General features: G+C 39.5%; 1 protein-coding gene across 3 annotated transcripts in view; it reads left to right on the forward strand.

The window, feature by feature from the left end:
• CRADD (CASP2 and RIPK1 domain containing adaptor with death domain) overlaps window positions 1-15,691 on the forward strand; it is a 92,878-nt gene that overhangs the window by 15,800 nt on the left and 61,387 nt on the right. For 2 of the 3 annotated variants that reach the window (XM_066319279.1, XM_066319280.1), the window contains one exon: window positions 2,026-2,331. In XM_066319279.1, coding sequence (XP_066175376.1) covers window positions 2,026-2,331 — 306 coding nt within the window. Of the gene's footprint in view, window positions 1-1,278; window positions 1,488-2,025; window positions 2,332-15,691 lie in introns of those variants that run through there. The other variant, XM_066319281.1, reaches the window with a different exon arrangement.

Raw genomic sequence — 15,691 nt, forward strand, 5'->3', positions numbered from 1 at the left:
GTTGTGAAGAAGATGAACTTGTCAAGGTCTCTACAGTCCTCATCCATTGTGTGAGGAGGCTCATGAATGGGGCCTCTTGGGGCCCATTTAGAATGTGAAACACAAATAGTTTGTAGTATCTGAAGTAGTTTTCTGCCTAGGTTGAGGTGGCACCCTCAGAGATGCTGCTGGATGCCTTTCTTGAACTCTGCAAGTGCTTCATGAGCTCAGGGATGTTCCCCTAGAAGGTAGAAGTGGCCTGAATTTTGCTGTAGTCCAGAGATTGCTTCCTGTAGAGTAAAGGTACTATGTGTTGGAGACCAGAATCTTCAGCTTCACCTGTCCAAAATTAGCATCCTAACATCAGGTGGGAAAATCCAGTTCTCTTTCTTACCTGCTCTTTTTCCATCTTCTTGCTTGTTCTACTGTCTCAGTCCATGATGGGGTTTGATGTTTGAACTCTGCTTGGCAAACTGGCATTTCTTAGGGACATGGGCTGGCATAGCAGTATTTTGTTCCCACCTGATCCCTAAACAGAAGGTAAGCACCTTTAAATTCACTTCAGTAGATGAGAAGTGCACTGGGTAACCTGGCAAAGATGGAGTCCTCCAGGAAGATTCTTTCCAGCAGTGCTTTTGGCACTTGATGGAAGCATTTTTGGAAAGTAGCTTTGTCAGAGCATGTCACAGACAGGTTTTTCCAGTCTCTCTTTCATGGCACTGTGCTCTTGCATTCTGTCCATGGTGCCATTATCATGACAATATGTTCTGTTGGTCACCCTCCTGGATTTTAACAACCAAGCCAACCAAGCAATCTTTGATGGAGCCCTGGGAGTTAGTAGGCACCTCTGATGGTAAAAAGACCTCATCAGGTTTCATGCAAAAGCTTTGAACATTCTGTCTCTCCTTTTTATCCTCAAGCTGAATGAAGTAGAGTTTCTGCAAGGTCTACCGGTTCAAACAGCAGCGTCTAGTTTAATTGTGAGAAACCCTCTTGGTAATCACGCTCAACACCTGCTGCCATTTTTTGGCTTCATTATTTAGTAATGAGAAAGTATTTAATTGTGTTGTCCTGTCATTTTCCTTTTCAAGTGCCATTAATGGGCCCAGGGATATGTTTGTTGTTAAGGACTAGACTAGACACTTTGATTTGGTTCAAAGGCCTGGCATGGACTGCTGACTTGATCATGGATGAGCTGCTTGGTCTCTTTGGACCCTGATTATTCTTTTGTGGAGTGGCTATAAAATATATCTTTTTCAGCTTTTGTCTAGTTATAGTGTTACATGAAATGGAAGCTGGCAGAGGGCATCTGATCACTTCCTGTGGGCACATTAGAAAAGAGGCAAAAGGACTGCTTCAGCTAAGGAACCATTTTGGCAGAACAAATGCATATAAATAGAAGGGGATAAATTTGAGATGGAAATGAGAAAGAAAGAAAGTTTCTTGTCATCAGAACAGCTGAGTTCCAGAGCAGTCTTCCAGGATGATTCAAGGGTGAGAATGACCTGGTACATAAGGTACCAGGTTCCTACTTCTCTTAAACTTGAAATGCATCGTGTAGGTCAAAGCTACCTGCTGATTCTGCCCCAGCTGCTGATGCTTCTGCCTGACTGAGATGCATCTACCACTCATGCTGCTGTTTTTGTAATTGTGTCAGTGGTCAGGTGTGACATCTCTTTAGTTTTGGGGGGTTAGTGTCTCTTAAGGACTGGCAAGTCCCCAAGCTGCCTTTAGTATGGACCTTAACTAGTTAATAGCAGGATTATTTGGCATGGGTTTCACCTCCAGCAAAGGACTGGTCTTTGCAATGCCAGATGTTCTATTCCTGTCTAGTGTTTTGCAGAAATTGCATCATTTTACCTTAGGAGACAGTGAAATCTGAGTGGAAAGAAGATGATGGGGGATCATTAGTAGTTTTGCCAGGTTGATGATTCGAGTTTGGAGTTTTTTATTAGGGTTGACAGGTGTCAGATATCACTTTTGGATGTTAAAAGTTGCAGTATTTTAATCATCATACATTTCCTTACTCCTTTTTGCACACTCTAGGCTGCCAGATGGATGCCAGAGACAAGCAGCTTTTACGCTCCCTGCGCCTGGAGCTCTGTACAGAGGTGCTGGTGGATGGACTCGTTATTCAGTATCTCTACCAAGAAGGGATTCTCACAGACAGTCATATTCAAGAAATAAAAGCCCAAACCACTAGTCAGAGGAAAACCATGATGCTCCTTGATATTCTCCCCACCAGAGGACCCAAAGCTTTTGATGCGTTCTTGGATTCCTTACAGGAGTTCCCATGGGTCAAGGACAAGCTGATGCTGAAGCGTAAGGAAATGACAATACAAGATCCTTCAGGTAAGGCCAGGGTTGCTGTTGCTGCTATTTTGAAGCTTGTTCTCAAGCCATAATTTTACAAGTATTGAATGTACCAGTAACTTTGAGTTATGCGTCATGTAAACTCACGATACCCAGAAAAGGGAACAGCCTGAATTTCCTGGAAGCCACTCAAACACCAGGAAGTATTGCAAAGTTCAGGACAAGAGCAGGGCTGGGTTTCAGAGGACAAGGAAACAGCAGGAGGGGCTACCTTGGGAGAGGCTGGTGTATAGGAGGACCCATAATCCATTGCCTCAAAGGGAGTGGACTATAAAAAGCTTGAGTAGCTGCAGAACATTGTCTTTGCCATTAATATCTAATATTGTTTTGTGTACGTTTTACAGTGGTTTGTTCCTGAATAATTTATATTTACAGAGTTTTTATTTGTTTACTTTTATTATTATCTTAATGTGATTTTGATTTAGTACTACATGCTAATTTAGATTTATCTAGTTTGTTATATTTAGTAGAGTGCAAATATCTAGGATGATTGCTTGCAAAATTACTAGCCGTTGCTTATTTTTAAAACAAATGTAGGAGCTAACTGATTATTTAGTATAATCTCTGGCTTTTTGGCATTTGAATGTCTTCTAAAACTAGTTTTCTAGACTTGATGTTTGTTCAGATGTGTTTTCTTTACCAGTTTATGCATGGAATTGCTGAGCTGTTTTGAAGTCAAGACAACTGCTTTAAGTGCTCATTTCTTATCCCAGATTCTGGCAGCATGCACTGGCTGCTAACCTCATGTTACCAACAAGGTAGTGAAATAGTCCTCAGCTGGGAACATCTTTTCTGAGCAGTCTGATTAATTTTTCTCCAAGCCCTTCCCTGCTGCTGACCCCCCTTTGAGTTTGGTCATACATATTTTGATGCACATGACATGTGATTTTTCCAGTGTCAGTGTGCTTTGCGTGAGACTGAAAGCCTGTGAAGAAGGGTGGCTAAGACCCGTTGACCATCATGTGCACCTGCATCTCAGTTAGCTGCATGTTCAAGAACATTTTGTCAAGATCTGCTGGACAAATCTGAGATTATCTTACCTTAGGACATTTTTAATGGAATATTGTGACAGCTGGTCTTTCTGTTGGTCTCTGTGTACATTGCTGTATGTGTGCTTGGAAATGAGTAAATAATTTTCAAAATTTGGGAACAAATGTCCTATGCTGCCTGCAAGTTCTCAGCATAATGCCAACCATGGCATTGAGTGTGTTGGAAAAGGCCTTGCTCACTTAAATACTGTCATGCTAGTGCTCTTTATTTGCCCTACAAATCAGCCTCTTCATTTGATAATTGCTGCTTAAGCTGGTGAATAACCTTACAGTTCCAGACACACACAGCCATTAAATAGTCAGGATCATGAAGTTTGTTACTGAAAAAATTGTTACCAATTTTTGTCGTTTTGATTGTTTTATGGATTGCTTGTTCCTGATCTTGATCACTTGTGACTAATGTGCAGGATTTCTGCATATCTGATTTCGAGTGGGCCGACTGTACTTGATAGTCTTATTGCCAAATTTTGTGTGCAGGTTAGAAAAGGCTTCCAGGTTAGATCAAAAGTTACTGTTATTTTTATGGTGACAGTACAGAGACTAAGAACAGGATAGGAGACAGAAAGCCAAGATTGTTTTAATATTTAGGCATGTTCTTTAGAAACCAAAGAGAGCACCATCTGTGCCCTCATAAATGCTGAGTGTGCCCTGGAATGAATTGGAAACTATGGTGGCAGCATCAGCCCTGATTACATGCAAGAAAATGTGGTTTGGGATAAAAAACTTCATTTTGCATTCTAACAACAGACTTGGAAGCTTTTGTCTTGGCGGAGTACATGAACATATGCTTAGCCTTAAGCATGGAAAAAGCCATTGGCTCCAATAGAACTATAAGCACATTTAAAATTAAGTGTGTTCTCTAGTGCCGTGCTAGATAAGTTAACTTCTGCCTTATTGGAAACCATTCTTATAACTGATTATTTCTCAGTGGTAATTTGTTTTTAAGAAGCCATTTGTGGTGAAAACAGCTTGCCATATACGATCCTTCTTTTAGACCCTAAAAATTTTTCTTTTCATAAATACTCTGGAAATGGAATGCTTTCTGTTCACTTGGTTATGCTGAATTCAAATTCTGTTAAGGAAAATATCCTCATTTTTTACAGACCCTTTTGGAGGACTAAGGAGTGGTAGTGAATTGATCCTTAATGGAAGCTTTTATTTTAGTCTTGCTTCTCAGCGATTACATGTAGGATTTTTAAAGTCAGTAATTAAATAGACTATTAGATTCAGATAGATATCTGTCTGAACCTGAAAACTGGCATGTACACAGTGATTTTTTGTGTAGGCCTTTGAATTATTTTGCATTTTGTTCAAAGAGATCAGGTGTTCTTCCTTCAGCTGAGAAGTATGGTTGGTTAAAAAAAAATCACAGCTATAATTATTTAGAAGCTTTTAGTCTATTTTCTTTTCCTAGTAAAAAGCAAGCCCAAACCAACAAATCAAACAAACAGTAATTTCAGAAAGTCAGAAATAACAATATTTTTTTTGATGTTGTATAAATATGATCTGATGGACCAAGCAACTGCAAAATGGAAGCCAAATTTGCTTCCAAGGCAAGATGCTGCCACTGACTCATTGTGAGTCTCTCAGCAAATTCTTTCAAGGCAATGGATTTATTGATTCCAAATTTATGTAATTCAGTGTAATGTTCATGGAACAACGTAGAGTGGAACTGTAAATTGGCCCAAGATTCAACCCAGACTATGCTGTTTGGCTGCTTGCAAATAAATGAACTTTAAAACCTCTGATATCCTGAGTTTTATTGCTGAATGTCACTAAACTTAAAAATAGTAGTTCTATATACTGATATCTGATGTAGTTCCATTGAACACAGAAGACCTTATTCCTGCAGTGCAAGAGGAATAGTTTTTCCATGAGAATCAGGAGGGTGATGTGCAGGCATGAAGGGCCACTTGCATCTGTGTAATTGAAGCAAAGAGACCCAAGATTTCTTCCCCTTACTTGTTTACTTTATGCAAAGACAGTCTTTTGCCTAGGATCCCCTTTCTCCTCTCTCCTGTGGATCTATCAGATGGCCACAGCTTTGAGGAAACCTTTTCGTAAGCTAGGGGAAGCATACCTGTAAAACCCCAAAATCTCAAGAAGAAAGTTTAAAGGTAAGTATTTATGACTTTAATTGATTTAAAGGTGATAGGGTATCTTTCTGGCTTGTGTAACAACCTGTGATAAGCCAGTTCACCTTGTTCAGAGTGGCATTGCAAGACTTAATCATTATAAATGTCAACCACAGCATGAGTTTCTGGTTTTGAAGATCAAAACTTCTGCCACAGTAAGAGTTAACAAAAGTAATCTGTGTCTGTTTCATTGGGAAAACACTCTTCTAGTTTTTCTGCCCTAGTTTGGATAACTTTATGCCTTTGTCAGGAACATAAATCTTCAATATAGTCTTATAATTCCTATGAAAAACTGCAGCTGTTGGCAGCAGAATTCCCTTCTTTCTAGGAACAGCAAACAGCAACAATTACCCAATATTTTTTGCACTGAATAAAAAAATACAAGTTTTGATGGTGTTTGTTTATCAGATTGTTTTTCTAATCGCTCTCTGCTTGGGAATTTCTCAGCCCAAGTATTGTATTTCTCTCCATAATACATGTGCTGTAAAATAATTTACTTCCAAAAGTGTTAGTACTGCACCTCCTTGTAGTATAGATGAATTCTTCATTCCACAGGAAATTGCAGCACACTGAGAACAAAAAAGTGAGATACGGCGTTTGCCAGAGGGATCCTGGAACAGCTGCTGCTATTTGGCAAACGTTAGTGCATTTAGGGCATCAGAATTGCCATGGGAAAGCTGTACTCTCACAACTAGGCAGGGAATATTTTCTAATGAATTATTTTGTTGTGGTACTTAGTCAACATTAGTGTCCTGCTAGGCTTTGGTGTTCATTTGAACAAATTCTAGTGTGGTTGAGGTTTTTCCCTGGATGTGTGGGAAGTGTGTGTTGTATGTGTGTATGACTATATAAAGCTTCATGTTGTGTAACACTTTGGATGAAGCATGCAAATACAAAAAGCAAAACACCTACTTATGCTGAGAAAGCCAGACATCCTTCCATACCTTCACAGCTTTCCCAAAGTCCTTTTTTCTCAGCTGGGTTGTGGATTTCTAAGAATTTGTGTTTGAATGCAAAAGCATTAGTATATGGAGAATTCTAGTATCTTGTCTTACCTTTTGTTGGCTGCTTCCTGCCCTCTTCCTATCCTGCTTCCTCTCCCATCTAATGCTGTGAGGAAACAGCCTGATCTCTTGCCTTTCCATTTAGATGTCAGGTAGGAAAAGCAGCTGAGGAATCTCTTTTCTCTCTTTAAAATGGTGGACAGAGGATGGCAGTTTTTTTCTTTCTTCTCTTTCCCTCCCCTTTCTTGTATAGTCCAGTGGCAGGAGGGGGAGTTTCCTCCCATGTATGTCTGAAGGAAAGGGATGTGCTTAGCAGCCTTGGCCTCACCTGGTTGACCTGGAGATGGAGAAATGCACTTGTGTCACATCCTGATGCCTGGAGGCTACAGGAAATGTTCTCTGGTTATCTGGAGCAATTCAAAGGCATCCTCATAGCAGAATATCCCAAACTCTTTTCCACATTCCCATCTCCCCTGAAAATCGGGTGTTACATTTATGGCTTTGGCTGTGTTCCTGACCGCAGCAAGATCTGTGAAGTTTGGCTTTAAGGGTTTGTGCACACACTCAATATTAACCATGTGCATCACAACATGGGCAAGTAATTGACTTCTCTGGTAGTATAGAGTGTTCTATGTATGTATTTTGTGTAATGTGTGTATCGATTTTTTTTTCTTATTTTTCTTTCAATTTAAGGAGTATCTGCTTGCTTTCTTATTTTGCTCTGTTCATAAGTAGCTGGCTTTATGCTGCTTACATCTTACATTTTCAGTTTGAGAAGCCTGGATCTTAGGCATCAGTGTTAGGAGGCAGTGTTTCCATCTCAAGCAGATTCTTTCAGGTAAGTTAATGGAAAGATAGACCCATAGTTGGTGTTGTACTCAGTAACACAAATATGTGAGGTTAATAATAATAATATAGATTTAATAAAACATATAGACCTGGAAAGAAGAAAGGAGGAGTGAGTTCTGGCTAGAGAGGTGTCTAGACCAGCTGCACCCAATCAACTACTCTTAACCAGTGCCACTAAGAGGAAGCAACAGGTAACTGGTATTGAAGACTCCCAGGTATAGGAAGTGGACACATCCGTATGCTGACCAGACTTGATGCCTTCCAAAGTCTGCTGCTTCCCCAAGGACTGGATCACAGAAGTTGCCAAGACCTGGCCAATCATCAGATTTTGCGACTGTCTCATACGGTTATAATAGTACTTCAGCTGATTAAGGATGACTGTAGAGCTCAGTGATCGCATATGAAGGAATTGAGTCCAAGCGGTGTTCTCCACTAATCCACGGAGGTGGATGGGATGGATCTGAGAGAGCTGAGGGAACCAGACTGTCTTTGAGAGGCTGTTTTCAGTCATGTTTGGTAGGCTGTGGTAAGCCAAATGCACAAAATGCAGTAAAGTAACAGGGAACAGGCACCTTGGGCATACCACAGGTAAATCAAACTCGACCAACTTGATTCTTGCCTTCTATAATAAAACAGCTGCCTCTGTGAATGACAGCAGCAGATTTAATTTAATTGACTTCAGCAAGGCTTTCAGTGCAGTCTTGTAGCATTCTTGTGGCTAGCTGGGAAGGTATGGACTGAATGGATGAGCTATTCCCAAAGCCAGCAAGCAGGCTGAGGGAAGTGATTATTCTCCTATACTTGGTATTAGAAGATTGTGTTGGAAATACTCTGTCTAGCTTTATGCTGCCAGTACAAGAGAAAGATTGGTAAGCTAGAATACTGTGGAGAACCACTAAGCTACAGGGAAAGGCTGAAACAACTGAGTTTGTTCTTCGAGGATAGAAGACCAAGTGGACTCAGAAAACATGGAGGCTGACACTTCCTGTGGATGTGTTTCAAAAGGAAAAGAAGTGGCTGCCACAAGTTGTAGTGAGGGAAAGTGTGATTGAATCAAATTTTTAAAATTCACATGATAGTTGAGCACTGACCACAAGAGTTTGCAGACCAAAGATTGCCCAAAGAGGATTTGGAACCTGCATCCTCAGAGACACCTAACTCTCAGCAGTATAAGACCTTGAGCAACCTGATCAGACTTCGAAACTGGCCTTACTTTGAAGTTGGACTAGATGACCTCCAGAAGTCCCTCCCAACCGAATTTTTTCTGTAATTCTGTAACTTTGATGTCAGACTCTCTGAGCTCAATATATAGTTTTTTTTTCCAGATACAACTGCTGCTGACATGGGGATGTGTATGTGTGACTTCAGATTAGGAATGTGTATTTTAAGTGAATAGGAGTGTTTGTATTAGATTTGTTCAGGTGAATCTAAACCAGAAAATGGTCTCTGGGTCCGTAAGAGCAGACTAGAACCAGTTAGAAATGAAACCTTCCAGCTGTGTGTAGTCTGAACACCAGATCCTCTGTATAATCTGTATCAGTGTATATCTACTCTTCTATTGTTCTGTACTGCTTGCTGATACAGATGTAGCCTTCTCTGGCCTGGGAATGAGGTGGTTTTGTCCATTAATGGAACCTGCCATCTTGGAATCCTTTCTTCCTGGAATTCTATATTCATACATCTGTACGGATGTAGATGAGCATCATATCAGGTATGCTGCTGCATGCAAATAAATACTTTTTTTTTTTTTTTTTCCTCTCTGGTTATTTAAGTATCTCTGTTTCCCAGAGTTTGTAGTATTGTTTCTCATCCTGGAGTATGTCCATTCCAAATGGCTTACAGAGGTCACTATCTGTAGTTTTCCATTAGACAAAATGCCTTAATTCTCTGTCAATATTTCACCTCAACTTGCATCACAATATGATAAAATTGTGCCCATGTTTTTTATTTCCAATAACATGCATAGATGTAATCCTCTGTGATCCTTAAGATCTTTTGTTAGTTGTTGCCAACTTCCCACAGTTGGTCTTGTTAGCAACCATTGAAGAAGCTTTGTACAGACCGTGCTAGTTGTTTTCTGGAGTAGATTGGAAACTTTCTTTTAAGGACTTATTCCTGCAGCTTGATAAAGCCACTTGTAAGCATAAAAAAAGAATATACATTTGTTATTTTTGCATTATGTCATCAATATAGGCATTCTGTCAATACTAATTAATGACACTTGTGGCCCATAGATACATGCTAATATGTGTTCCAGAGTAACTGAGAAAACTTTCTACTTAAGATTCTCTAGCTTATTTTTATGAATTCTTTTCTTCATTGATATTCTCCTTCAGAGCTGACCAGTTCCTCTTTTAGCAGCTTCACAGTTGCCTTCTAGCATCATCTGAAAATGCTTTTTAATTTTTGTATTTTTATTGCATGGGAAGATCTATTCTCTTTCAGAAGCTAAGTCTAGGCACACTATTTAAAAACCAACCAAGAGGACAACACACTCACTTTAACTTATCTGGGTTGTGGAGGCTGCATAAATTACCAAAGTCAGTAAAAATGCTAAGTAGTGTCTCTCAGTAAAAGTCTTGACTCCAGTGAAGTCAGAGGCCAGACTCCTGTTGACCAGAGCAGGACAATGGCCTTGCCACTGATGACTAAAATGTTCTCTCTGGTGAAAGAATGGGTGCTGTGCTGTCTTCCCTGCACTGATGTGGCAGCATGACTTGATCTTCAAAGAAAAATAACTTCCACATCTGGAAAGCTATTACTATTTTAGACTCTACACTCATTTTGCCTGTCAACTAAGAGTATCAGCAGTGGTGTGATTTCATTGTCCCCAGAAAATATCACTTGTATGGCAAAGGTCAGGAGGTTCCTCTAGGATGCAGTTAATTACACATGGTTATTGTATCTTGAAGCCCTCCCTGCACTGCCATATGCAACTAAGTTTTCATTCCAGATCTGTTTACAGTCATATATTTGTTTATGTGAAGGAGAGCTAGAGCACTCAAGTATCACTCCTTACCTCCAAGAGATACAGTTTATCTTGTTAGAAGATTCATTTCTCTGTATACAATACTTTAAAAGCCAACTTTTATCGACTTGGCAATTTTGTCAACAGAAACCCAATGTTTTTGCTTCTTTTTCCCATTAGGCTATTGTTCCAGTATACTGTCAGAGTTTCTTTTTTTTTTTTTTCTTCCTGCCCTTGCTTTTTCTGTGAATAAATTTGTTGATGCTAATTAATGTCCCTTGTACCCCTCAGATACACACTAACGCATGCTCCAGAGTAACTGAGAAAACTTCTAACTGAGTGATTCATTCTTGCAAATGAGAAAACCTCATATATTGATGTTTTGGCAAGGAGTTGTACGTGTGTTTTGGCAATCTCCGCTGCTGCAAACTGAAGTGAGGCTTTGGTCTTCCTTCTAATTTACATTTAGAGAATGAGCCAATTCGATTTATGCTGTAGGGTTTGTATGTGCAGGAATAAAGCATTAATGCACTGGATCAAGGTAAATAGTAAATAAATCAATATTAGTGCCCTTCTTCTTCTTCTGTCAGCTTTCTTAATCTTACTGTTTCATCCGTTTGCCTGAGATTTTCAGAGCTACTCATCATTAACCCTAGCTCACTCAGCCCTTCTCCTGTCAAGCTCAAGGGTAAGCTCCCCTTTGCTTTAAAGAAGGAGATTTTACTCCTGGGCATATGCTTTGAAACGTCTTAGCTTTCATTTGTAAGGTTTTTAATGAACAGCCTGTTTCAATTTTTGATTTTTTAAATAAAATATGTGCTAGGAATGAGTAAAAGGACTTTGACAAGTGAAGGACTGGCTAGGTCCCTTGCCAGCCCCAGGGATCTCTGGCTGGCTCTGGTGGCAGGTAGGCTTCCTCCACAGGCAGGTGGTGCTTCCTTTAAGCAGGGGCATAGGAATCCTTAGCAAAGTATCCACTGAGAAAGAAAAGCTGGAATGAAAAGGAAAGCCGGTATACTTTGAAGTACTTCTATGTGAAGAAAATACTTATTTAACTATGATTTTATTCACTCTAGGCAATGGCTTTGTTTGTTCAGATTTTGAAAGTGACATGTTCTTTATTCATACTCCTCTTCCATTTAATTAAAAAGTCATTTATTTCCCTGTGATCCAGTTCTGCTGCATCCTACATAAGATTAGTTTAATATTCATATTCTTGACCAGTGATTGCTGCAGTCAGGGTAGCAAAACACTCTTGTCATCCCCTTCGTTAATGTACTCATGATGGATCTGATGAGTACATCTGCAAAGTACTTGTTTTAAAAGCAACTTCAGCTTACAGCTAGAAATGCTATCCAGCTGTTGGGAGTAGAAATAAAAGGATTCCCAGTGCATTCCTCTTGCTGGCACCTGGATTCTAAAAGGGGAGCCTTAAATCGTTCCCCAGCAAGCTTCTGGTTGTGCTTTCAGCCAGGTGCCCAGAGGTGCAGCTCTTGCTGTCGGAGCACCCCAAACACTTCAAAGGCTGCTCTGGGCAGGTCCCAGGCTGCCTGTCAGCCGTGCCAAGCAGTGCAGTGCCTCGCTCAGATTGCTGTTGGCATGCATGGCCAGGCCTTTCTCTGGTGATTTCACCCACGGCGCCGAATGTTGTGGGTGTTTGCAGCACACACCTGTCAGACAGGGCTGCATCCCTGCCAGCTGCTGGCAGCAAGGTGCAGCTCTTCACATGCAATAGTGTCATGTTGATATCACCCCACAGTGTAACAGGTAGGATACCTCCTTGTGAGTTAATGTCTTAGACACTTCCCTAATAAAGCTCATCTGTGGTTTATATAAGCAGTGCCCCCTCAGCTGTGTTTGAAAATATTTTGTGGAGGCATAGCTCCAAGAGAGAGCTCATATATTGACGTCTGAGTAGAATGAAGTCCTTTCCAGTAGTTGAAGAAATGTTTTCTAAGTCCTAGAAAGAGATAGGGCTTGAATTCCTCTCTTTGTTTCACCTGGGCTAATTGAGGCAGCTTCTGAGTTGGTGTGCTGGCCTTTGAGAATCCCCTCCTTAATGCCCCTACATTTCCTCAGAAATTGTGCATGAATTTCAGCAAAATGATTCAGACCTGTTCTGGGATAAGGGGATTGATGATAAACCTGTGTCTCTGCCTTTCACATCATTGAAGTAGAGTTGACCCTGTAACTGAGAGTCTTGTTTGCATTTATCATTGTTTATGTTTCATTCATCCTTGTTCTCATACATAGCAATGTTAAATGGACCTTTAAGTTGTTCAGCTAAGTGCAACACTCCTTTTCCTATGCAGAGGATAGATACATATGATTCAGTTGTCTCTTTGAAGTTGTTACTTATGTTAGAGATTGTTCAGCTTCCAATATGACAAAGGGGTAAAATACTGAACAACAAATGAGTAATACCTGTTTAGCACCAATGTCTTGTTTAATAAAAGGCTGTTACCATGCTTCTGTTAAGATAATATAAAGTTTTTCAGATCCTGGCATGGCACTACATTGATCTGATGCCTTCCACAAAACAAAGTCCTGAAAGGAGCTCCTCAGTCTCCAGAAGTCATAGTCATCTTGCATGCTGTCCATATTAGCATTAGTGGAAGCATGTACCTTGCTAAAATTTAATTGGAATAGCTAATTTAAGAGATCTGAGTTAATGTATTTTTATTGTCAAACTCAACCTGCAGATACTTATTTGTGTGACTGTGCTTGTTAGTATGCTCATTGGCCTCAGTCGAATTACTTGCTCCATGTTTACTTTAATTATTCAAAGGATTGGGCTATAATGTATATATAGAGTCTCTGGGAGTGAACTGTGTTTCCACTGAAGGAAGTGCAGGGAGTCCAGGGGAATATTACAGGGTCTCTTGTTTGGGTTCTGTTAACATTTTTGTTTTGTTTTGCAGTTTTCCACCTACTGTAGTGTAAAGAATAAATATCAAGTAATTTAGAGAAAAGGTGTGTTGCCTTTCTGTTCAGACTAATATAATGAAGAATTGGAGTGTAAACGCTGCTGTTCACTTAAGTGTCATGTTTTAGCCTGCTGCTTGACAAGGTGTTTTCCTGGCTAATGCTGATCAGAGACATTCCTAGTGTGATTAAATGTCCACTGCAGTGTTCGTTTTGCCATTGGCGTGTGCACCCTTCTACAAAATTCTTGGCATACCAAGCTTTGGTTTAGAGAATTTATCCCTGGTTTTTTTTGTTTGTGTTTGGTTTTTGTTGTTGTTGTTGTTGTTGTGGGGTGGGTTTTTTGGGTTTTTTTTTTTTGGTTGGATTTTTTTTCCCCCCTCAACAAAGCCAGATATTAAGGGAACTGTGATTTAGTGCTTTGAATTTATGATTTAACAGCTTTTGCTTTCATTGCTCAGTAGCTCATGCACTTGGTAAAATTCCTCTTGTATCAGAGTATTTTTGTCATCTGATTTAAAAGGCATTATGCTGGGGTTTCCTTCTCTTGTTCTGTATGCACAAATATATTGTTACTTCCAATTCAAAACTTCTTTGACAAGTGCTGAAATTACTTAATGATTTTAAGAAAAATAATCTTGTAACTATAGCAACAGTAATCCTATGACTTTCTCTGTGAATCTGCTGTGTTTAAATTAGCTGTAAATATTAGGAAAGGCAGAACTAGCTTTTTGCTTTTGTGTATAAGCCTTTTACATTGGTCTCAGTTTGTGTGTATTCGGTAGTGTCTCCATTCATTGTAATAATGCCCCTCAAGACAAATTGTACTACATCTTTGTTTTTCAACTTCAGCATTCTTTTGTTAAATATGATCAAACATAAGGTAACTTTTGTCTGCAAACCTTCAGAGCTCTAAGTTTAAGAAATATATAGAATGTCCCTTTCTTGGTACACTTTCATGCCAACTGATTCCTCCTGGTAGGGTTATGAATTATTTGTGCAATCACCATCCCTAGTGCTTCTTGTACTAAATAATATGCTGTATATTTAAAACTGGAAACCCTCCCATTTTGTGCATACAGACAAACACTATTTTTTATGTGTTGTCCTTAACACATAGGTTCATTCTGGGACAGTTGTCATCATGTCAGCAACATCATCTGGGATACACATATCCAGACAAGCCTCTTCAGACTTCATCACTGTCTTGCATTACTGCTTGTGAGTTAATTATGAACTCTTTCCACACATGGCTGGAAAATACCAAAAGTCTTGGAATTGGGGATCTAATAACTTTAATAAATTAATTAATCCTGGAGCATCAAAGTGGGCACAGAGTCCCAAAGCATCCCGAAGTTCTTGGTGGAAAGAGGGAGGTAGTAAGAGATTCTGTACTTTCAGGCATTAATTACCCTTCTGATTTGGCATCAGCTAACATTTGTACACCTCTCAGATATGCACCAATAAACAAAATCCTTTTCTCCTATTCTGTGCTGTAAGTGTAGCTTTTTACTTTTATTATTGCTCAGTTCCTGTTGACTCTACAAGCTGTTGCCACGACCATTTTTCTTCCCATTGAGCTATCACTATTTAGTTATTGAGACCCCTAATTTAATCTTGTGCATCAAGAAAAGCATTTACATTATGTTAAAAATGAAGAGCTACTTTCTAAATATGTTGGGTCCTGTGCTTTATTGAGTAAACTAATACAGGAGCAGGGTATATAATCCCATACCTCTTACATGAATGCCTCCTTACATGAATTCTTAAGAGCCTCCTTTCTCCTTATCTGACTCCAGTCATGCCTGCACCACAGCTTTTGAGACTTTCCCCCATTCTAGATAGATTTTTCATTCTAAGTTTACTGTTTTAATGTTCATAACCATTTTATATATCAGTCAACATTATAGCATGTAGTTGATTTAATTCTGGCATGCAAAGCACATTGGTCATACATACCAGAGAAAAGCTGAATGTAATTTCTGTGAATAAAATGAGTCTCATTGTTTTGCATCTTTAAAGATCTAAAAGCAAAGTTATTAATCGGATCTTTCTCTAGGATTACATGTTCTGCTTTCGTAAGGATATTTGGAGTGAGTATGTTGTTACTTCATGTGCTTTCTTACCACCTTCTGAGTCCAAAGATATCACAAGGTTAAAAAAGTCATTGGTACATAGAATCTATAAAGTATGAAGACCTGTCTGCTTCACCTCACTATGGGGTACTGCTGTGGGTTATTTACGTAGTTATTAGGGTATTACATTGAACGGGGATATTGTGCTTCAGTTTCTAGATATAATTTCTTCCTTGAGTGAAAAATTATAGATACCAAAATGACCCTAAAGTAACCGTCTACAGAAGTGTTCATCTTTTTTTTGCAGAGGAGACATTCAAGCTTGCTGAGATGA

The sequence above is a fragment of the Sylvia atricapilla genome, chromosome 5 (genome assembly GCF_009819655.1).
Source record: "Sylvia atricapilla isolate bSylAtr1 chromosome 5, bSylAtr1.pri, whole genome shotgun sequence".
Classification (NCBI taxonomy): domain Eukaryota; kingdom Metazoa; phylum Chordata; class Aves; order Passeriformes; family Sylviidae; genus Sylvia; species Sylvia atricapilla.